Genomic DNA, 20,788 nt, shown 5'->3' with positions numbered 1-20,788 from the left:
ATTTAAATTACTTACCTCCTTTAAATACCTTTAAGAAGGAAAATATTTATTTAAATATGGCGCCAGGCGCAGTTTTATTGGCGCCATCGAAATCATTTTGTTTTGTGTTTAATAAAGTGGCTGTTCTTAAAGCAAAAAAATATTCATAACCTTCTATTTGTCTTAATTCAAGTCATAATGTGCATAATACAATCCGTCTATTAAGCTTATTTAAGTACAATTTATTGAAGAAACAAAAACCTGACGACCTGTGTTTAATTGTATGGGTCTAATTCGTAATAACACGTAACACAGCACAGAAACAGAAAACTTCTTCCATGGCCATACCCCGTACCCTCAAAAAGGGTTTGAGCGTCACTCACGTACCACCTAACATTTATAGGGTGAAACCATTGCTATTTTATTTATTATCACAATATATACAAATTATACCGCATAATTATGTTTGTCCCTGAGTATATGCACCTAATTTTTATCAATTAACATATGTAATACATGTTTTATTTAACATTTCGTTAAAGAACTATAATATTCAATATTAAATAGGTAAGGTTCGTATTCAATATCTCAAACAATGAGTCGCATAAATTAATATGATGTAGGTATTCATAATTCATATATATTTATTACTATGCCAATAATATTCTTTACTCAATGTATTGACCTTTTACCTTTAAGAATAAGGTGTTGGTTATTCTTTTACAAATAATATATTAATAATATCTGAGTAATTAATATCAGTTTGGACATCGCATCATAGTTTCGGTATAAAATAAATTCCGTAATCATTAGTCAACTACTTTAAAATATATTGTAATCATCGCTGGCATGTATATTTTAACAAGGTTCTTCTGTAAGATTATTTTTTATGCCATTCACCGCTTATCACAACGCAGATGAATTCATCAGAAGAAAGCTGAAAAGTGGTACTACAATACATAGGTATATTATCTATGAAAAATCTGTAGATTCTATTAACCCATGATTTTATCCTGGCTATGTGTTTATTAAACTGATAATACGTGAGCATAAGACTGGTACAAAATCATTGAGTAAATCGAAGGCAAAAGTCTATATTATCCACATTTTATCATATTACATATGTAAGTATAATATATAAAAATATCCGAAAAAATGTGTGGTACAATCGTTTTTTTCATAACCGAAGGTAAATAGTTTAGTGGATTATTGGATATAAATTTAATTTTTATTATTATCTTACATCTTTAAACGAGCAATTCTTGTATATATACATATATATATAATTGAAATCGGCACCAACGATTTTCATGAAATTTAGTATACAGGGGGTTTCGGGGGCGATAAATCGATCTAGCTAGGAATCTTTTTTAGAAAATGTCATATTCGTGTTTTATCGACTTAAACTTACTTTTTTAACAAATAGGAGGCGTTTGAGTAGTCCCAATTTATTATGACTATTGGCGAATAATAATACTATTTTTTGGCGAATAATTAAGTTTTTAAAACACAATTTACAAAAAAAAACAAAAAAAAATACCGAGCAAAGCTCGGTCATCCAGGTACTATTATATTATATAATAAATTTAATTATTATAATACAATAAGAAGATAGTATAGAATTAACAACAGAAAATACATCACGATTGGATTTATCCAAAGGAAAAAAAATGTAGTTGTTTTATTTGTCATAATTGCGTATACTTTTTATCTACTTATAAGTTACGTTGTTAAGTTCAAGAATCTTTCAGTTACTTGCCTGGTAGAGATCACTTATAAGTGATAAGGCCGCCTTCTGTACTGTATCTTCTTATTTGTTTTCGTATAAGTTTTGTTTTTGTTTTTTTTATTTCGTTAGCAGTACAATAAAGTATTCAAATAAATAAATCATAATAAATAAAAACAAGTGTCAAATCGAATCGTCAGTTGAAATCTATCTGATAATTATATAAATAAAAATATAATTTTTTCATTATACTGGAGTAGTATCTAATAATTATTAACGTGTTTTAATAAATAATTAAATTTGTGATAAACTCTAAAACATTTGTATGCATGGGTGTAAAAGATATTTTAATATTTTTGTTTGGTCATATCCCCGGGTCATAGCGTGATACAGATTTTTTATACATCAATATGTTTTTAATTGTTATTAAGCAATAAAGGTTTAAAGCAGGAAAAGAAACAACTAAATAATTATACTTCAACGTGTATTTCTATACAAACGTATATCAACAGTAAAAATGTACAAAATATGGCAGTAGGCATCTTTAAGCGACATTATATAGCGGATGCCTCGCTACATAAACTATGGCAGAACTGTACAGCCTATATTATAGATCATTCAGTCGTAAAGCGTTTATCTCCTGGCAACGGGAGATTTGGGGATGGAGTCACCCTCAGCGTGGAAACCGGTTTCGTCAGCGTAGTAGTTGATGGTTTCCACTTTGCCTTCGCTGTTCACATAGGAGAATGAACCACGGACGACGACAACTTGGTGGGGCTTGTTTTCCTCATCAAGGGTTTCCTTCAAGTCTCCAGTCTCGCTACGTTGGGATCCATCGTCGGTCTCGTAACTGAAAATTATAATAAAAGCGTTACTCTTACGAATATTTATATGATTATTACTAAACTTGTGATGTCATCGTTTACACGCCAGATAATTTATGATTTTATGAAGAATACCTAACGTTTATTTAACAATCGAAGGCCTCAAACATTTTTTGTATGTATGATCTCAACAGCAACCAAGTACATGCTAAACTTACTTATGACATTTAACATTTATATTTATAAATTGTATGAAAATATAGATAGGTATTTCTTATACCGTATAATATGAATTCAATCTCATAGTACCTATCATATGTGACCCACAGGCAATCTGAATTCCAAAATTAAGAAATCGAACATTTTAATAAGAAGATGTAAAGTTAATTATGTTTAAAAATATCTAAGTATTCACCTGAAAACGTATCCTCCCTCGGGTTGTTGGTTGAATTCGGAGCGGAGGATCTTTACTGGCTCCTTAATCTCGGCGACGGGGCCGGCGGCAACCAGAGCCACGAAGGCGAGGGCGACAATGAGCTGTGGATAATTCATTTTTATATTTAATTGATTCGATTAATATTTATTTAATCTTATAACTATTAGTAGAACTTGAAATACACGGGATAAACACTACATACCAGTTTCATTTTTAATTGATTTGATATGGTAGCTTCCAAGTGAGCGACTGATGCCGAAACGCTCGGAGCTAATTCTTTTATACATTTCTCCCGGCTTCTTCGTCTAACGTAATGTCAAATGGCAGCAAACATACGACTTAATCCGGCTCCCCGGATGCGTTTACGTATGATCACAAGCATGTGCGTGTTTCGTAGTGTTGTTATAGGTTCCTCGTTACTCACATATGTGACACGCATTCACACAATGATACGAAGGCTTTTATTCATGACTGTTTACTTTATAATTTGTCACCAAATTCGTAATATCTTCAATGGTTTTTCATAATATCATCTTCGGGCCAAGGATTTTTATAAGTTTTTTCTGTAACGCAAAGGTTTTTAACCAACATTATTTGATTTAGATTTTAGTTGTGAGGTTGCTTATTATTCTTTACAGGAGCTAATTGAATTTTATTTTTATTCTTTCATAATTTGAAATTACGTATAAATAAGGTTTAAGGTACCTAATGTAAATAAAAAACAAACTCCGTAGAGAAGAAGTTAACTAATATTATAAATGACTTAATGTACCCATCACGTATATTATTAGGAAAATGGTTACAATTTATTTCAATTAATCTTATATTCTACATAAACTAGTGTGGCACATAGGCACAAAACTTTGATTCATGTACCATTGGTGTAGAAAATGTGTAGATTGTAATTGTATACGTAAAAAATAAACCTTTCTAATAAATATGTATTCCTTATAACAATATGAAGACTGTATTTCAATACGCAATCACTGATATTCGGCAGTATCGAAGAAAAACACCTAAGTAATCAAATAATCCCCTTGTTTTCAGTTAATTATAAATCCTTACTTAGTTGACATTTTTAAAGAGTACTATAACATATAATATAACATCATCTAGTCAACAAATTGCATTTAAAAAATACGACCAGTTTTTATTATATACCTAACAAGTATCAATACGTTTTTGTAGACGAGCAGGTATCTTTTATGAGGGCAGGTAAATTCTTAAGTAAAATTCAAGTTTTATAGGTCATGTCTCAGATACAATCCTATGACCTGGGTGACCTAATAATAACTATCATGTTTTACAATATAAAACCACATGACTTAATAATATTACGTTGAATGCATACTTAGCTAGTTATATTATCATAAATTAGTGGCTTATAAAATTAGGCGAATTGCATTACGGCGACGTATCGATTTTCATTAAAAATGAAACCTACAGAGAGGTATATAAGAGGACCTACTTTTAAAGGTTCCATTTTAAAAACAACGGATTACATTTTTCAAACAGATGTTTAAAAATTAAGAACTCAACTCAGGATGAGTTAGGTTCTTGATGGTTCATCCAGATTCACTTGGAAAATTTGTTAGTTGGCATTAAAAACATAGAAATACGAATTAATTATTGGTTATGTATAAAAAGGAAAGCAGTGTTGGCTCAGTGGTGAGAACTTCAAAATCGATAAGTCGGGGTTCGAGACCGGGCGAGCGTACAGGAAATTAATAGATTTTTCAATTTATCTACACATGTGAATAACATCACCACTGCTTAAAACGTCGAAGAAAAACATCGTGAGGAAACCGGCATGTCCAAGAATCAAAAAAGTTCGACGACATGTCACATCTGCCAACCCGCACTTGGCCAACGTGGTGGATTATGGCCTAAACCCTCATAGGAGGTCTGCGTCCCAGCAGTGGAAACATGTATGGGCTGATAATGATGATGATGATGATGATGATTGGTTATGTCCATTGTATAATTATTATTCTTACGACGACGACCACCAACAATGAAACGCTATACAAAGATCTATAAACAGGCCGAAATTCATTTTTGCATGCAATTTGACTTCAATATTGATATAGCGAACTTCTAATTTGTGTCTTCCTGCTAAGTAGGTACACATTGTATATTATTGTATAGGATCTCTCCCTTAGGGTAGGTAACACACAAACAGGTTAACACTAAGAATTATTAAACCAGTGAGTATATTTGATTGCCTCCTGCCTTTCCTCGCCCCCTTTAATATACTTGCACGTCCGACGAATTTCGTCGTAAAATAAATTGATACCAAATTACATGTCAAGTTTCATATAAATTTTATGACACATGAATTACCTAAAAATCTATATGGGAACAAAGGTGGGACCTTTGTTCCCACTGCACTGAAGATCTCCTATAAGCATTCCTGACTACATACTACACTCCATATACCTACAGTTGGTACACGCTCACCAAGTGTGGGCTCGCAATTGGCAGATGTTTCATGTATCGAACTTTTTAGTTCTTTTACTTTTACTTGCTGTTTTCCTTAACCGATTGGAGTATCCGTGTTCGACGTTCAATCTTCAGTTATTATTAATAAAATTGTAATATGTTGTTATTAATAAAATTTTTACAAAAGGTATACGTGGGTATTTTAATTCCCACATAAGTGGAAACTTTTAATTAAAACTCCTTAGAGAAGTCCGGTGTAGTGGGGTATGGTGCAAACGATATACATCTGTTTCAGCCTTCTCTGTCCTGCCAGACGGTGACATTTTTTGTGTGACTCCCCACCGGAAATTGAAGCCAGGAACCTCTATGTTCTATGCTCACGTGTTAACCAATGTATGAAATAGGCAGTCGCAACGATGGGAAACTCCGTATGTCCAATAAATCCATTCAGAAGAATCTGACAGAGAATCTCATTTCACCGAAAACCGTGTCATGAAAGGAAGCGCCAAGTGAAAAGACGGCTACATCGCTTACAATAAAAAAAGCCTAACCATTGCTGCTCAAAATAGTTAAGTATTTATTCAACTTAGTAACTTCATATTTATAAGGGCCTTGAAAACCAATTTAGCATCAATCGGAAAATACAGAAGAAGTAGCCATAAATGCTTGTAGTTGCCCTTTACAAATCAAAGAATTACATACCAACATTTATGTAATAGCATGTAAATGTCTCTCCATTATGTAGTAATAATAAATTTTGTATTTTTTGTGCTCGTCTGTAGTACCATTTTTTTCCTCCTTCTAGTCCAAATTGAGACTGTCTTTTTGACTGACTTAGATAGTCCCTCATAGTTCCCGAAGGATATTCGGAAAAAAATCCTATATGATTTTAATTAATACGCTTGGATCCCAAATTATCGCTGTAGGAAATTTCAAACAAAATGAGACAGCGCGACTTACCCATTCATAATATTAGTAGGGAATAGGTATTCAACAACAGTTCAAATTTAATTACAACACAATAATTATCAATTTAATAAAAAACAAGGTTTAAATTAACCGTAAAAGCTAGCCTATGTTAAGTTTACAATGTCCAGAATAGTATCTACACAAATCTCTAATATGTAAAATTCTCGTGTCACAGTTTTCGTTGCCATACTCCTCCGAAACGGCTTGACCGATTTTGATGAAATTTTTTGTGCTTATCCGGTATCTATCAGAATGGGCCAACATCTATTTTTCATACCCCTAAATGATAAGAGTAAGGCGGAACAGCGTTTGCCGGGTGCAGCTAGTCTACTATATAAAAATAAGTCGGGTTTTCCTTCCTGACGCTATAACTCCAGAACGCACGAACCGATTTCCACGGTTTTGCATTCGTTGGAAAGGTCTTGGGCGTCGTGAGGTTTATAGCAAAGAAAATTCCGGAAAAATTTCAACAGAAAAGCGGGAAAAACGAAGCCATCTGGTGGCGAAACGGAGTTCGCGGGGTTTGCTAGTAAGTAATAAATGACCTCAGAAGCCAGCATAACAAAACTGTGTTGCGCTAATCAACATTGGTAAAAAAACATTGGTATTGTCCCTGTAATAGCCCGTGGTACATCATATATAAAATTCTCGTGTCACAGTTTTCGTTGCCATACTCCTCCGAAACGGCTTGACCGATTTTGATGAAATTTTTTGTGCTTATCAGGTATCTATGAGAATCGGCTTTTTTATACCCCTAACTGATAAGAGCAAGGCAGAACAGCGTTTGCCGGGTGCAGCTAGTATATATATATAGCCTAGCCTTTGTCACTCACTGAAGACGCAGCTTTGTAACGTCGAAAGAATTTCTCTGTGTGTCCCCATAGGGCATTGGACAGATTATACACATATGTTTCACTGATCGATTCTTGTGGACAATTAGGTGATCGGCATTATGTGTCTTACCAGACCGAGCCATTTTTTTTTTGAGACCAGACTGGGATTGGAACCCAGAAAAGTAGTAGCTAATTGTAGTAAGTAAACAATCAGCAACACTACACTTATCACTAAGTCAAGCGGTATTTGAAATAGTTCAGACTGACAGTTGAACATTCTCCATAATTTTATTACAAACATATCTACTTACACACACACAAATCTTGCCTCTATATTATAATATAAGTTTATTATTATGTCATATTTATAACATGCATAGCTACAATATGTATATTATTATTTTGTTACTAAACATCGATATGACGCACATAAATTTTCCATAGCAGTATTTTTATATTTATCAAAAATAACTCGTATCAAGGCCTATTAAGCGAAACCTTAAAAAAACTTATGCGCTATGTATCGTATAAATAGCTTAATCATAATCAGGATATCAGTATTTTTATTAAAAATGTTAGATGTTAATATTCCCTTTTTTACCCGACTGCGTCTGAAGAGTGTAATGTTCTTTCGAACATATGTATGAATATGTATGACCATTTTTTGGCACGCCCTGCAACTCATCATCAATCATCTCATCATCAACTCATGTCTATTACTCTAAAACTTACTAAAAATGTAAAATATAAATATGAAATGAATTTTGTAATAGTTTAAATGCAAAAGTCGTGATTGTTATATTTTATAAACAAAATAAAATTTTTATGTATTGTGTGTAATAATATCAATTGCTATTTTAATTTAAATTGTACTTACTATTTATGATATCTGGAAGGGTTGCAGGCCTACGATACAAGTTTCCTTAATATAGGTCTGCAGTTCATATTATCTTTTATTGTGTAATTAAAAAAAAATTAAATATAGCTCACTACTCAATAATATCTTTAAATCTGGTGGACGGATTTTGACAAAGGTATCCTTGTAATCATCATAATTGTGGTAGTGACATAGGGTATATGAATTATCAATATGGCCGCAAAAGGGTGAATAGTTTTTGTATGGTTATCAAATGAAAGTAGGAAAAATGGCTTTAACAATTAAACTATAATTACTAGTATGAAAACAGAATATCACAAATATAACAGGTATCTATTATTATAGGGAAGAGAAATACTCATTACAATAAATCTCAAAATCATCCACCTCCACTGTCCACCCCCAAAAATTTATCTGATTTGGCATTGTAATAAATGCTTACTTGTTTTTTATTATCTATTTAGAAAATGTGCCTGGACCAAAATTATCGGAATTCCCAATGAAAAGGTCTCCTATACTTGATTGATGAAAATTCGTATTTAAATATAAATTAAATATTTAGTTACATGAAATGCGTAACCCCTCTTTGGATGCTTGCATCCGAGAAATTAGATCTTAATTGATTGGCGTTAGAACAAAAAATCATAGTGTACATAATCTAAAATTAACGATGACACCCATAAGAGCTTAAAAGGTCGGTGATGGCACAGGTGTCTTCCTCCATACATAAAGTAAGTTTCACATATTATAAATTCAAACAATAATATGTTTATACTAAAATAGAAAAATGAGATCTTAGATTTTAAATAATTCCGTAACTTTCTTCATAGGAACGGAACAATAGCCAATAAAATAACTTTATTTTTTAAAAGTTAGCGGTTTGTAAGACTGGAAATCAACACAGATTTACACAAGGCAGCGTGATCGGCTCGAAGTTTATATTTAATGAATTAATTTTAAGAAAAGTAAAAATATATGTGAAGTAAATTTTTCCAATAATAACAATTTTTCAAGACGTCAGAATGTGCATTATTCTACAATATTCAAACTTAAGAGGACTTATGTTTGTGTGTCTACTCGATTACCTTCCTTTCATAAAAAATGTGTATTTTGCCGCATGTTTTTACAGACTGTTAAAATAATCCCAGCAAAAAGCGTTAACCGCAATATATCTATGGAATTAATAATATATCTGGTATCAATAAAACTTGAAAAGGTCAAATGTCAAAAAAAGGTAAAAACGTATAAAATATAATTATCAACTACACATACATCTATGCATAATTTGAGATGTTAGAAAAACTTGTCCCGAGAGACGCAAATAAAAGCGATGTGCTCTTAACCTTTCCAGAGGTCGGGTCCATTCTTTTTTTCGTGAAATTATAATTCAAGGTCGTTTCGCATATACCTACAGCACAGTACGTTGACAAATGTGTGTCAACAAAGTTGTGTAATTTGACAGTATGAACAAATAGCAGACATTGAAAATTACTTATTCAACTATTGACACGACATGTAATTATTTAAATCGTCTGCTCGAATGATAAGTCTAAAACATTTATCGTCTCGTTTCAAGAAGTTATTGACCTACACACCTAATTCATTTTAATGCCTACTGCCTGTGAATAGCAAGCAAGATTGATGCTAATTGGATTCATGTTTTGCCGTTGTTTAATGTTGTTGAACAATAGATTAATTTTCATTGCTTTGTTTCTTATTAGCTACGAAGACAGTTGTCGTTAAAAATCAACAAATCTTTACAGTAATTTACAATAAGTTCAGAAAATGGTATTAGAAGATTTAATGAGGCATGATAGCTGTACATTATCTTGTTTATTTGAAATTGTTCATGAACTACCTTTTCGCCCGCGGCTTTTCTCGTGTGCACTTCCAGTTACTGCGTGCGTGTGACAACCTAACTTCGTTTTAGTTTAGTCTGGATTTCATGAAAAAGTTACTTATGCTTGGTTTCATAGATCTAAATGTAATTAACTTTCACATATACATTTTTATCGCAATTATTTTTAAATGTGTTAACATATAAATTTATTACCTATCATAACTGTATATAGTGTGTGGTGAAGGACAGTGTTGAGGTCAAACCATAAACATCTCCAGGCACAAAATTTACATAATTATAAAATTAAAAAATTAATTTATGAATAATTCATCAAGATAGATTTTATAATTGTTATGACAGATAAAACAGTTATTTGGATGGAAATGAAACAATGCACGTGAGCAGAACACAATTTAATAAAATAAAAAAATAAATAAGTACACACAAAAAGCTTTCAAAGATCACCAAGTGAGGCGCATTACATGATCGGTCTTTCGTTTAGAAGTTTTGATGAACCCAAGGAACTGCAACTCGGCCACCGCCCGCGTGAACCTGACCCTGTTCGAAAAGAGAAATAAAACTATATTTAAAGAGATACGAAAGAAATATATATACAAAGGCGTAATTTGAAACCCGCGTCTTATATCCGTAGCGATGCCTTACACGGATCGGCTACCGCATAAAATTTCTTCCGCTCTTTAAGAGGCCGGGCCGCAAATCTACCCTATCTTTTTTAATCATTTGTGATCAACGTTTTTGAGGAAGACAAGAAAAATTTGAACTTTTTTCTATGTTTAATAAATATGGAATGAGCATTTTTCTAAATAATGATATATTAATTTAAGAATTATTTAGATAAATAGTCATACCATGTTTGGCCTTGTTTCACTCAAAAGTGGAAAAGATCTCTAACATCCAAACATGACACTGCTCTTTTGTGTATTGAAAATATGCTTGACTTCGATAGGAAGTATAGAAGAAGAAACGCAAAATTTTAAAAACATATATACTAACAACTAGACAAATAACATTTTATTTTTATCTCTTCCTTGAGAACACTATTACGAAACTTTAAAAAATACTCATTAATCTTCAGCCAATCTTTAAAAATATCCACATTGCATTTTATATAAAAATAAAAATAAGAATTTTATTACGAACTATTAACTGTACTAATATTTTAAAGCTGAAGAGTTTGTTTGTTGGTTGACGTTCTAATCTCAGGAGCTGCTGGTCCGATTTGAAAAATTATTTCAGTGTTAGATAGCCCATTTATTGAGGAACGCTATTGGCTATATAACATCAGGTACAACGTGGGTACCGCGGGGCACAGCTAGTTTTACAATATTATCAACCGCGCGAACTCGATCCCGTTATTTACTGCGCTCCCCCAATGAGAGCACGTGTCGCTTGGCGTCGCAGCCGCTCGAGAGTATTATGTGAATTTATTACGTGATTATACACATTTTTGCATATATTTTCATCATTTTTTGCATTTTTTTTTTATTTTTTATAAATAACACGATTTTCGGGCACTTATCTAACCACAATTTATTAATTGCTTAGATCTGTCATTATTAACGAATGAAAATTAAGCCGTCCATTGTGGTCCAATTTTTTTTTATCTTAAACTTTCACTTACACATTCGAATTTTCTCAAAGGTGTATATATTGGTAACGATAAACACAGACTTTTACTTTTACCTAAACTCGAGCGAGTGAATTAGTAGCACGGCTTCTCAAAAAAGGTTGAAGTATATTCGAGCTTGCTTCATAATCTTTGGTTTCTATTTATTCACATTATTATAAATGTTTATAAATTACATTCAGATGCTATAATACTCAATTCAAAAAGATGAAGATAAAAATTGCACTGCACTTAATAGCATACTAGCTGCGCCCCGCGGTTTCACCCGCGTAAGTCCGTATCTTGTAGAAATATCGGGATAAAAAGTTGCCTATATGTTATTCCAGTTGTCCAATTGTCTACGCACCAAATTTAATTGCAATCGGTTCAGTAGTTTCTGCGTGAAAGAGCAACAAACACACACACATCCTTACAAACTTTCGCATTTATAATATTACTAGCTGCGCCTCCCGGTTTCACCCGCGTAAGTCCGTATCCCGTAGGAATATCGGGATAAAAAGTATCCTATATTTTATTCCAGTTGTCCAGCTGTCTACGTACCAAATTTCATTGCAATCGGTTCAGTAGCTTTTGCGTGAAAAAGCAACAAACACACACACACACACATCCTTACAAACTTTCGCATTTATAATATTAGTAGGATAGTAGGATTTGATCTTCAAAAACATGTTTATTTGCCTAGATATTATTGGTTTATTTATGTTCTTATGTTTTGCATAATATCAATTCGTTTATATGCATACAATAAGTCAAAAATAAAAGCAATACAAATAAATGAGACTCAATGATATCATCCTCTACTTAATTTATTTTTATATTACTATTTAAAAATGTAAGATACAATAGGCCACACGCTTTTTACTCTTTTCGTCGGCTATATGAGGACATAAGATACAACTCAGTGACAGACAGACGGACAGCAATGTTTTAGTATTAGAATCCCGTATCCCAGACGGCCCCAAGTGTCGAAATTCCTCGCCGCGCAATTGTATAAAATAAACAATATAACATTCACATCCCTTTTGTGACATACAGATATTATAACTTACTGAATATTAACATCCTGAGCTCTATTTTCTTCGTCGCTTTCGGGGCAAAGCACAGCGGCAAAGGCTTGCAGCCAATCATAAAGATTTATGTGTTTTCCACACTCCCTGTGCAGTTTGTAAGCAAGGCTCACATCTGGCAACGTATCGGATACGCTTTCAACCGAAGGTAAATTACAACAGGAACACTGAAATATAAAAAAAAAATATTCGTTTTTTTTATACGATTTTATCTAGCTAAGGTGAACAAAATCTATGGGTTTGCTATATAGGGTTACATCTCACCACCTTTGGTCTCCACCATCAGACCACCTGCATGGCACAACATTATATTTAGTGTAATTGCCTAGTTTCATAACAATAAAAGTGGATCGAATTGGTCCTTTCAAAAGTTATTAGATTAGAAATAAAAGCTCGTATAATTTATTTTTAAATTAGTATATGTTAAGCTTGGAATATTACATGTTATTTACGTGTATAAATTAATTAACTATGTAAATGTTAGAAAGAGCATGAGCTTGGACAAAATGAACATATTTAACATAATTATTCATAAAGTTGCATATTTTAAATGGATTAAATACAAATAAGTATTTTAGTCGTACAAATCCTATCGACATTTTATCTATCTTTCCTTCAATACTAAAAAAAATATAGAATTCTCTATCCAGAGGTACATATTCTATTATATTCTAATTATAGGATTCGAGCAAGCTTGGAGAGTAATGGGTCAGCTCGTGGAAGGTACTATACCCCCACAGAAAATCGACGTGAAATAGTATAATGCTACTGTAATTCGGTGGATGGAGGAGCTGGAGGAGGGAGCAGAAGCATCATTTTTCTCACCCTTTGCAGTACATATCTATTACCGTTAATCATTTCTATATCCTTTTCGTTCTAAGATCAACCAGTTCGGTTGCCCAATATTATAAAAAGATACATTTTGGTAACATTGTTTTTGTTTCAATGTAATCGAATTAATGAGTCGATTCTTATACACCATTTATTAAAAAAAATTAAAGAATGGAAGATTATTGAACCTTTTACATATTATTATTTTTTTAATCAATGAACATTTGTTAAATATATAATACATGTAAATGGCACATAGAACACTTTAATATACAGTAATCATAATAATCAATTTATGCAACATAGACCCATGCATTGCACTAAATTGCAGACTACATTTAGGATTATAACTCAGATTAAATCATTATTTAGGTAATTAAATCATACATCAATGATATTAACATACCTGTAAATAATAGGCCGGGTTACTGAGCGCCATGTGAAGAGCACCACGCGGTGAGCCAACAATCTGTTTCTTCACATTTGACACTTCGGTAAAGAATAAAATTTCATGAAACGTTTGCGTGTGCGGCGGTAGAAGACCTGAAAATTATATAGGTTTAAATATGTTTTCCCTCGGCATTCTATACTTGAATAGTAATGTATTAAATTATATAATGTTTGTCACTTCTAAAATGATATCCACATCAATTTTAAAGTTGTAAAACCATCTCTTAGAGTATTTTTGAAGATATTGTAAAATACGAAAATAGTAACAAAAAATGCAATAAAAATCATGTAAATAAATTACTCTTCATCCAAAATGTTCTTGCGAATGTGAATCAATCAATATTACTAAGACCATTTATAATGACATGGTTATTAAAATTAGTCGGAATCGTGTCAATACACGACACCTGCGGGTTTTAACTAGCAAAAGTGCTTGATAGAGTAATATGTGTCACCTGTTAGAATTTTATAATTTTTTTACGAAATCTTGTTACAAAAGGAGCCAGTTCTTTGTTTGACTGTTTATATTTTAATTTTAAATTAAATAAAGCCCTATATAAAAATTCATTCCCCTGGTATTGTGAATGATGAAGAGCATAAAATATCACACAAATTGTAATTTCTATGTTTTTGTTAGCTATATACTCTTTCATTCAATTATTTTACCTTTTCTAAACATCTCTTCCAAATAATTAACAAATCTTGATCGTATCATTTCAAATTCTGATTGTATTCTATCTACTCTAGTTGCTTTGAGCAGCTTCTGTAATGAAACAAATTTTTGAGATTAATATTTCTGAATTTTATTGCTGCTGAATCTGATTGTATATGGAACATGTTATTGTATTCCTTTCCATTATTAAAATAACATGAGTTTCGATTAAGTAATATGATTTTAATTTATATATAAATATTCCTTACCTCTTTTAATTTATAACGATTGCCCGATTTACGATCCAAACTTTCCATATCATTCTCAATTTCCATTTCATCATCACAACTGGGCTGTGTCGTTTCATTACTTGCATTTTCAATTTGTCTTAGAAATGTTATGAGGTATACTCTAACACTTTTTACAAAGTCCTCGCCTAAGTCGGTACTAATTCTGACTTGATTATTTTTCGAAGGCGTAGACCGCAAAGGTTTTACTGGCGATATAGATTGCAGAACATTGCCAACGATTTTAATAGCATTTTGAATGCTGTCTATCAATTTCACTTGAGATTGAAAACCTAATAGCTGCATACATTCTTTGAATCCCTCTGTTTCAGTTACATTTTCAACAGCACATCTGGCGTATATTTCTCGTATCTGGAATTTAAAGATTTTCTTAAAGTTTTCAAGTACATAAAGTATTTTTTTATTTAACTTAAGAAATAAATTATATTATGAAGACACTGACATAAAAATATAACTGTTTCAATACAGCAACACCTAAAGGAAAGGTAGGTAAGTTTAACTAAATTATTATATAAGTTAACATGTGTATTGTACTTACTGACTTTCCTAAAATATTTTTTGGTAGATCCTTCAGAAAAGATGCAAGCAATCTTACACATAAATAAAAACTATAAACATAGTCATGCAATTTGTGCATTTCCTTTCTTATAACTTCTCTAAAAAAATTATTGTCTTCAAAGAGCCCAATCTTAGTGTGGCAGTCTTGCACCTCTAAAAATGGTCGGAAAGATAAAAGCTGTCTCATATTTTCTAAATCTTCAGAAGATAACCTCGCAACTGCTGCATCTATACTATCTCTATCACAACAAAGTGATTTTATATTGTCTCCATAGTAATGGTCCATCATGCAATACTGAAATACAATAGGCAATTAATATTAGTAAGGGGGCGTCCATAAATTACGTGAAGTGTTTAAGGGAGGGAGGGGGTCAAGTAAAATCTTTCCAAATCTCACTTGGGGGTGAGGGGGGATTTTAATAAATATCACGTATTTTTTTTAACAGAAAACCGTGAAAATAAAGTTTAGTTAAAGTAAAAAATAAAATTCTATAAAAATTTACATATGTCAAACCTTGATATATTAGTATTCGTTATTTATCCTTTTAAATCCCGCGGACGGATGATTTTTTCTTTTCCTTTCTTAATTCCAATGGGTTCATAGTTAAAATATATTTCAAAAAATCTCACGTGAGATTTGGGGACGGGGGGGACAGAGTTAAGGAAAATCTCACGAAATCTCACCAAGGAGGGCGGGGGGGTCAAAAAATCCTGAAAAATTTCTCACGTAATTTATGGACGCTCCCTTATGTATATAAAAACTACAATTCAATGACATGTACTCCGTTTTCACCAAACATCTCTAAATAATTCAAATTTTAATTGTACACCAAAACTGAAGAATAGTAACCATGAATTATAAAAAAATAATAGCTGCGCCCCGCGGTTTCACCCGCGTAGGTCCGCATTCCATAGGAACATCTGGATAAAAAGCCTATTGCCTATTTGTTATTCCAGATATCCAGCTGTCTATGTACCAATTTTCATTGCAATCGCTTCAGTAGTTTTTGCGTGAAAGAGTAACAAACACAATGCACAATGCACAAAACACATGCATAAAATCACTATTAGAACTTTATAATCATTGGTGATCATTTTATATGTTCTTTACATATCTTCTAATATATAAAATTCTCGTGTCACAGTTTTCGTTGCCAAACTCCTCCGAAACAGCTTGACCGATTCCTCTGAAATTTGGTAAGCATATTGGGTAGGTCTGAGAATCGGCCAACATCTATTTTTTATCCCGATATTCCTACGGGATACGGACTTACGCGGGTGAAACCGCGGGGCGCAGCTAGTTTAATATGAATTAACTTAATATTGCTAAGAAAAAGATTGAGTACATGTTGGTCAATGATATATATTACTGATGGGAACGAAATAATAATAATTAACTCATGTACACAATAATTACCTTAATACTTTGAATGAGGCCAGTGACAGAAAAATCATAGAACAGAAACACATCTGTTAACAATTCAAAAGCTTTTCCCGATAAGTGAAATGGGCTAGTATGAGTCAAAAATACATTCTCCAAAACCTGCAATTATAGTATTATTAAATGAGGGAAAGATATATAGTGAAGTCCCGTGTCCCCTAGTGGGGTATGGGACAGATGATGTACATCCATTTCACTGATCGATTTTCTTTAGGGACAAGTAGGTGATCAGCCTTCTGTGTCCTGCCAGACCGAGACATTTTTTTTTTGTGCGTCCCCACCAGGAATCGAACCCAGGACCCCTCGGTTCTACACTCACGCGTTAACCACTATACCAAGGAGGCGGTCGAGGGAAAGAATTGTTTTTTAATTTAAATTTGTAGGAATGAAATTTTAAAATAATAATAAATAAGTTAAAAAATAATACAAAACATAGAAAATTTAAAAATTAACCAAAAAACCTCTCATAACTTACTTGATTCATATAAACGTGGGAAGGGTGAGAATGAAACACCTTTATCAAAAGTTTGGAGGAAACTTGATAAGGAAAGGATTTATGCAATGCTGACACAGATGTAGCAACACCAAAAACTAAAACTATAGGCAGAACAGCTACATACGAACTAAAAGAAAAACAAAAAAAAATCATAAAAAATTAACACCGGCTAAGTTAGACTAAAATCATATCCCAAGCATATTATTGCTAATATACGTACAAGTACAAATTACCTTATGATCATAACAAAGTCTTGTAATATATTGCAATTAAAGCTCTCAAAGTCAGGTATAATAATAACTAAGGTCTGTTGAACAGCAGTATGCTTCTTTTTCTTTGGCGAACATGTAACATGTTTATTTTTATACCATTTAAACAATGTTTTCATTGTACATTGATTCTTCTTAAGTTTAGGTTTTGATACAGAATTATCATCAATGAACATGTCTCTCTCCACTGAACTATCCTGTAACAACATAAAGAATTAGTGGATAGTCATTCATCATGGAAAAAAACACAATATGTTTTTTGCTTGCTTTTGTGACTCACATTATGATGTACCTTTGTAATAGTAAAACAAATTTTGTATGGACTTGTAGTTTTAGTTTAATAATAACAAACAACCAAATTTGTTCTTTTACTAATATTTTTTTAACTTCAATGAACTTAAACATTATTTGAGCTTGGGATATATAATAAATAAGAATAAAAATGATTGACTTACAAATTCATTTTCCCCGTTGATAATTTGCCAAACAGCACTTTCCACCAAATGCTTTACAGATGATGCATCTTGAGAATTAACCATAGCTACATATGGTGTCACTTCTTCCCTACAAGAATGAAGCAAATAAATATAAAATGTTTAAAATATTGAGTATGAAATAATTTTCAGCAAGACACTTTGATTATTAACATAATAATCAAATATACAATTCGTACCTTAGTATACTAATGAGTGATTTAAACTGATTTACATGATCTGGTTGATTCACTCCAGTTAATAAAGTGGCACTTGGTATTATTCCCTCTAAGCTATTTAATTCATTGTCTTGATAAGATGTTTTTAAATAACTTACTATATCATTTAGTAAAGTACTGTATGTCCTTTCATGTAATTCCTGTTAATATACAAAAAAAAAACTATTAAATATACTAAGTTACCCAATATACAATAAAGCATTGAGATTTTTTGCTCAAATGTACCTTCAGCTGCATCTCGACAGAATCCCAGTTATTCTTAAACGTAACAAACCACTGTTCTTTAGAAAAAATAGCATCAAAGATAGAAATCCGGTTCTTTTTCTTGGATTTCTTTACATTATTAAATCCATTTGGAAACAGGAACACACCCTGTAATTTTACAATATTCGACATGAAAGACACAATAACACACAAAATTACGTATATTTAATCATTTTTCTTATTTGATGTAATATTTACCTTAGACACTGATATTGTGGATTCCATGTCAATAACATGTACTTGTGTTACAGAATTATATTAAAAATTATTAATCCTTCGCACCTATCATATGTAAAAGTATTCTGAGCAAACAAATTGGTTAATACATAGAGACAACATTAATGTTCATGAAAAAATTTTTAAATTTAAATTTGTACTCGCACTTTGCAGCTAAATGCTAATGCAGCTTGATATTTTGTTTTGACATTTGACAGATTTGCAAATTAACAGTTGACATTTAGAATGTACAGTATATAAAAACAAGAACAGAATACCTACATATTATCTCTACTACATAATGTTTAATTAATAATCGAAAGCGGTACAATTTAACAATTACAGAGATACATTATTTCGTTGTAAAAAAACTTCAGTCAATCTCAAAAACACTTTTCAATAACAAAACTGACGCTTTGACAATTACAGTTATTTGAGATCAAAAATAAACCAAAAAACTGGCTTTGAAATTCCCAATTTTGCGAATAGAACTTAGTATTTATTTTTTTAACTAGCTGTGCCCGCGACTTCGTTCACGTGTGCGTTGTAATACAAAATACAAAATGAATTTGATGTTGTGTTATTGTTTCAAGAGTCTATGGATATTACTTTTTTTAGTTTTTATTCAATGTACAGAAATGAATGTTTAACAGTGTATAGTAGTATCTATATTATAAATGTAAATGTAGTTTTTTATAAGGCAATGTTATATATCTTATAAAAGTAGGCAGATAATCATAGAGATGATAATGGCAAGTGGGAGCACATGGGGTACGTGCCCGTATTATTATACTATTCGTTTGGTACGTGCGTTACAAGTCTTTGAGTAAAGCGTACGCTTTTTTGAAAATAAGAAGTAATAATTCAAGTCAATACGGAATACATAAAAAAGTAGAATTAGTCCTACCCTAACTAACTAACCTAAACTAGGTACTACTAAACTAACCTAACCTAACTAATTACATTTTCAAAGTTTCATAAAATGCCAATGATTTAGATAATATCCCGATGATTAGTGGTTTTTCATATTATTTATTTATTTTTATTTATATTATTATTATCGAACACATATTACATTTTAAATATTAGAATAGAACTAGCAATTCCTGATATTTGCGCGTTCAAACAAACAAACTCTTCAGCTTCATAATATTTGTATACCTAGTGCTATGGGCGTCACGAGGAGTATAGTAAGCATTGATGTAAGCATAGATAAAAAACACGATTTCTAGGTAGTATCAACTAAACAGAAATCTCACATGCTCTTATACAGAGTATACGTAAGAAAAAATTACTTCATCCTGGCGATCCTAATCAGGATAATAAGATGAAGTTATAAAGTTATTATATCAACTCCGACCCTTGATAAGTGTACTAAGTTTGAATAAAATCTCTCCGATTAAAGTGGGTCATAACAGAGAAGTCGGTTACATATAGGTGAAGCTAATAAGATCATATCAAAAACAGAAAAATCTCTTAATCTCTCACGTGATAAGAAGTAATTATGCGAGCGTAGTCATGATTAAATGTTAGCTCACTTATTCAATTCAATTCAATTCAATTTATTTCATACATACATACATACATTTTTGACATTTTTAAAATTACAATTTATAGCAATTACAATTTAGTTTATATAAACGGTTTGTCTTACATATATTTTTAAAGTTTACATATATCAAGCCGATGTTTCCCTAGCTAGATTGCAGGGCAACCTGTATTTAGGAGAAACAGCTTGCTTCTAAAGTAGATTCACAATTTGAGCCATTTGACAGCATTATTATTAAAAATTATAATTGAATACAATAGAGAAGAAAAATAAATAAATATCTATATACTGAGTTGCCTATAAGTGGAGGAGTTTGAGTATGTACGTGTGTGAGTGCGTGTGTATGTGTGTGTGTGTACAGCGAGTATTTTTTAATAGCCGTAATAAAGAACTTTTATATT

At 31.9% G+C, this 20,788-nt stretch overlaps 2 protein-coding genes across 2 annotated transcripts; both read right to left on the bottom strand.

Moving 5' to 3' along the window:
• Positions 1-2,172: 2,172 nt before the first annotated feature.
• LOC119831463 (larval cuticle protein 1-like) lies at positions 2,173-3,218 on the bottom strand. Its single transcript, XM_038354810.1, has 3 exons — positions 3,168-3,218; positions 2,945-3,066; positions 2,173-2,555 (listed from the first exon to the last, which is right to left on the bottom strand). The coding sequence occupies exons 1-3, from the start codon at positions 3,174-3,176 to the stop codon at positions 2,339-2,341; spliced, it is 348 nt and encodes a 115-aa protein (XP_038210738.1). The 5' UTR covers positions 3,177-3,218; the 3' UTR covers positions 2,173-2,338.
• Positions 3,219-10,362: 7,144 nt separating this feature from the next.
• On the bottom strand, positions 10,363-19,014 carry LOC119831512 (origin recognition complex subunit 3). The gene is made up of 13 exons (XM_038354908.1): positions 18,821-19,014; positions 18,584-18,730; positions 18,320-18,498; positions 18,102-18,210; positions 17,611-17,843; positions 17,357-17,504; positions 16,858-16,983; positions 15,421-15,735; positions 14,844-15,233; positions 14,589-14,685; positions 13,879-14,015; positions 12,624-12,808; positions 10,363-10,484 (listed from the first exon to the last, which is right to left on the bottom strand). Exons 1-13 carry the CDS (start codon positions 18,845-18,847, stop codon positions 10,388-10,390), a joined length of 2,190 nt encoding a protein of 729 aa, XP_038210836.1. The 5' UTR covers positions 18,848-19,014; the 3' UTR covers positions 10,363-10,387.
• Positions 19,015-20,788: the final 1,774 nt, after the last annotated feature.

Source organism: Zerene cesonia, chromosome 13, assembly GCF_012273895.1.
Source record: "Zerene cesonia ecotype Mississippi chromosome 13, Zerene_cesonia_1.1, whole genome shotgun sequence".
Classification (NCBI taxonomy): Eukaryota; Metazoa; Arthropoda; class Insecta; order Lepidoptera; family Pieridae; genus Zerene; species Zerene cesonia.
The sequence above is the reverse complement of the archived record's forward strand: the minus strand, read 5'-3'. Positions and strand labels throughout refer to the sequence as shown.

What these genes read in the sequence shown, in the direction of transcription:
- LOC119831463 (XM_038354810.1), bottom strand. An exon ending in GAGGGAGGATACGTTTTCAG is followed by an intron (nt 2,556 to 2,944) that starts GTGAATACTTAG and finishes TATAATTTTCAG; the next exon opens with TTACGAGACCGACGATGGAT.
- LOC119831512 (XM_038354908.1), bottom strand. Translation starts at nt 18,847, where the DNA reads ATGGAATCCACAATATCAGTGTCTAAG. An exon ending in CCACAATATCAGTGTCTAAG is followed by an intron (nt 18,731 to 18,820) that starts GTAAATATTACA and finishes GTAAAATTACAG; the next exon opens with GGTGTGTTCCTGTTTCCAAA. An exon ending in GGAAGAGATGTTTAGAAAAG is followed by an intron (nt 14,016 to 14,588) that starts GTAAAATAATTG and finishes TATAATTTTCAG; the next exon opens with GTCTTCTACCGCCGCACACG.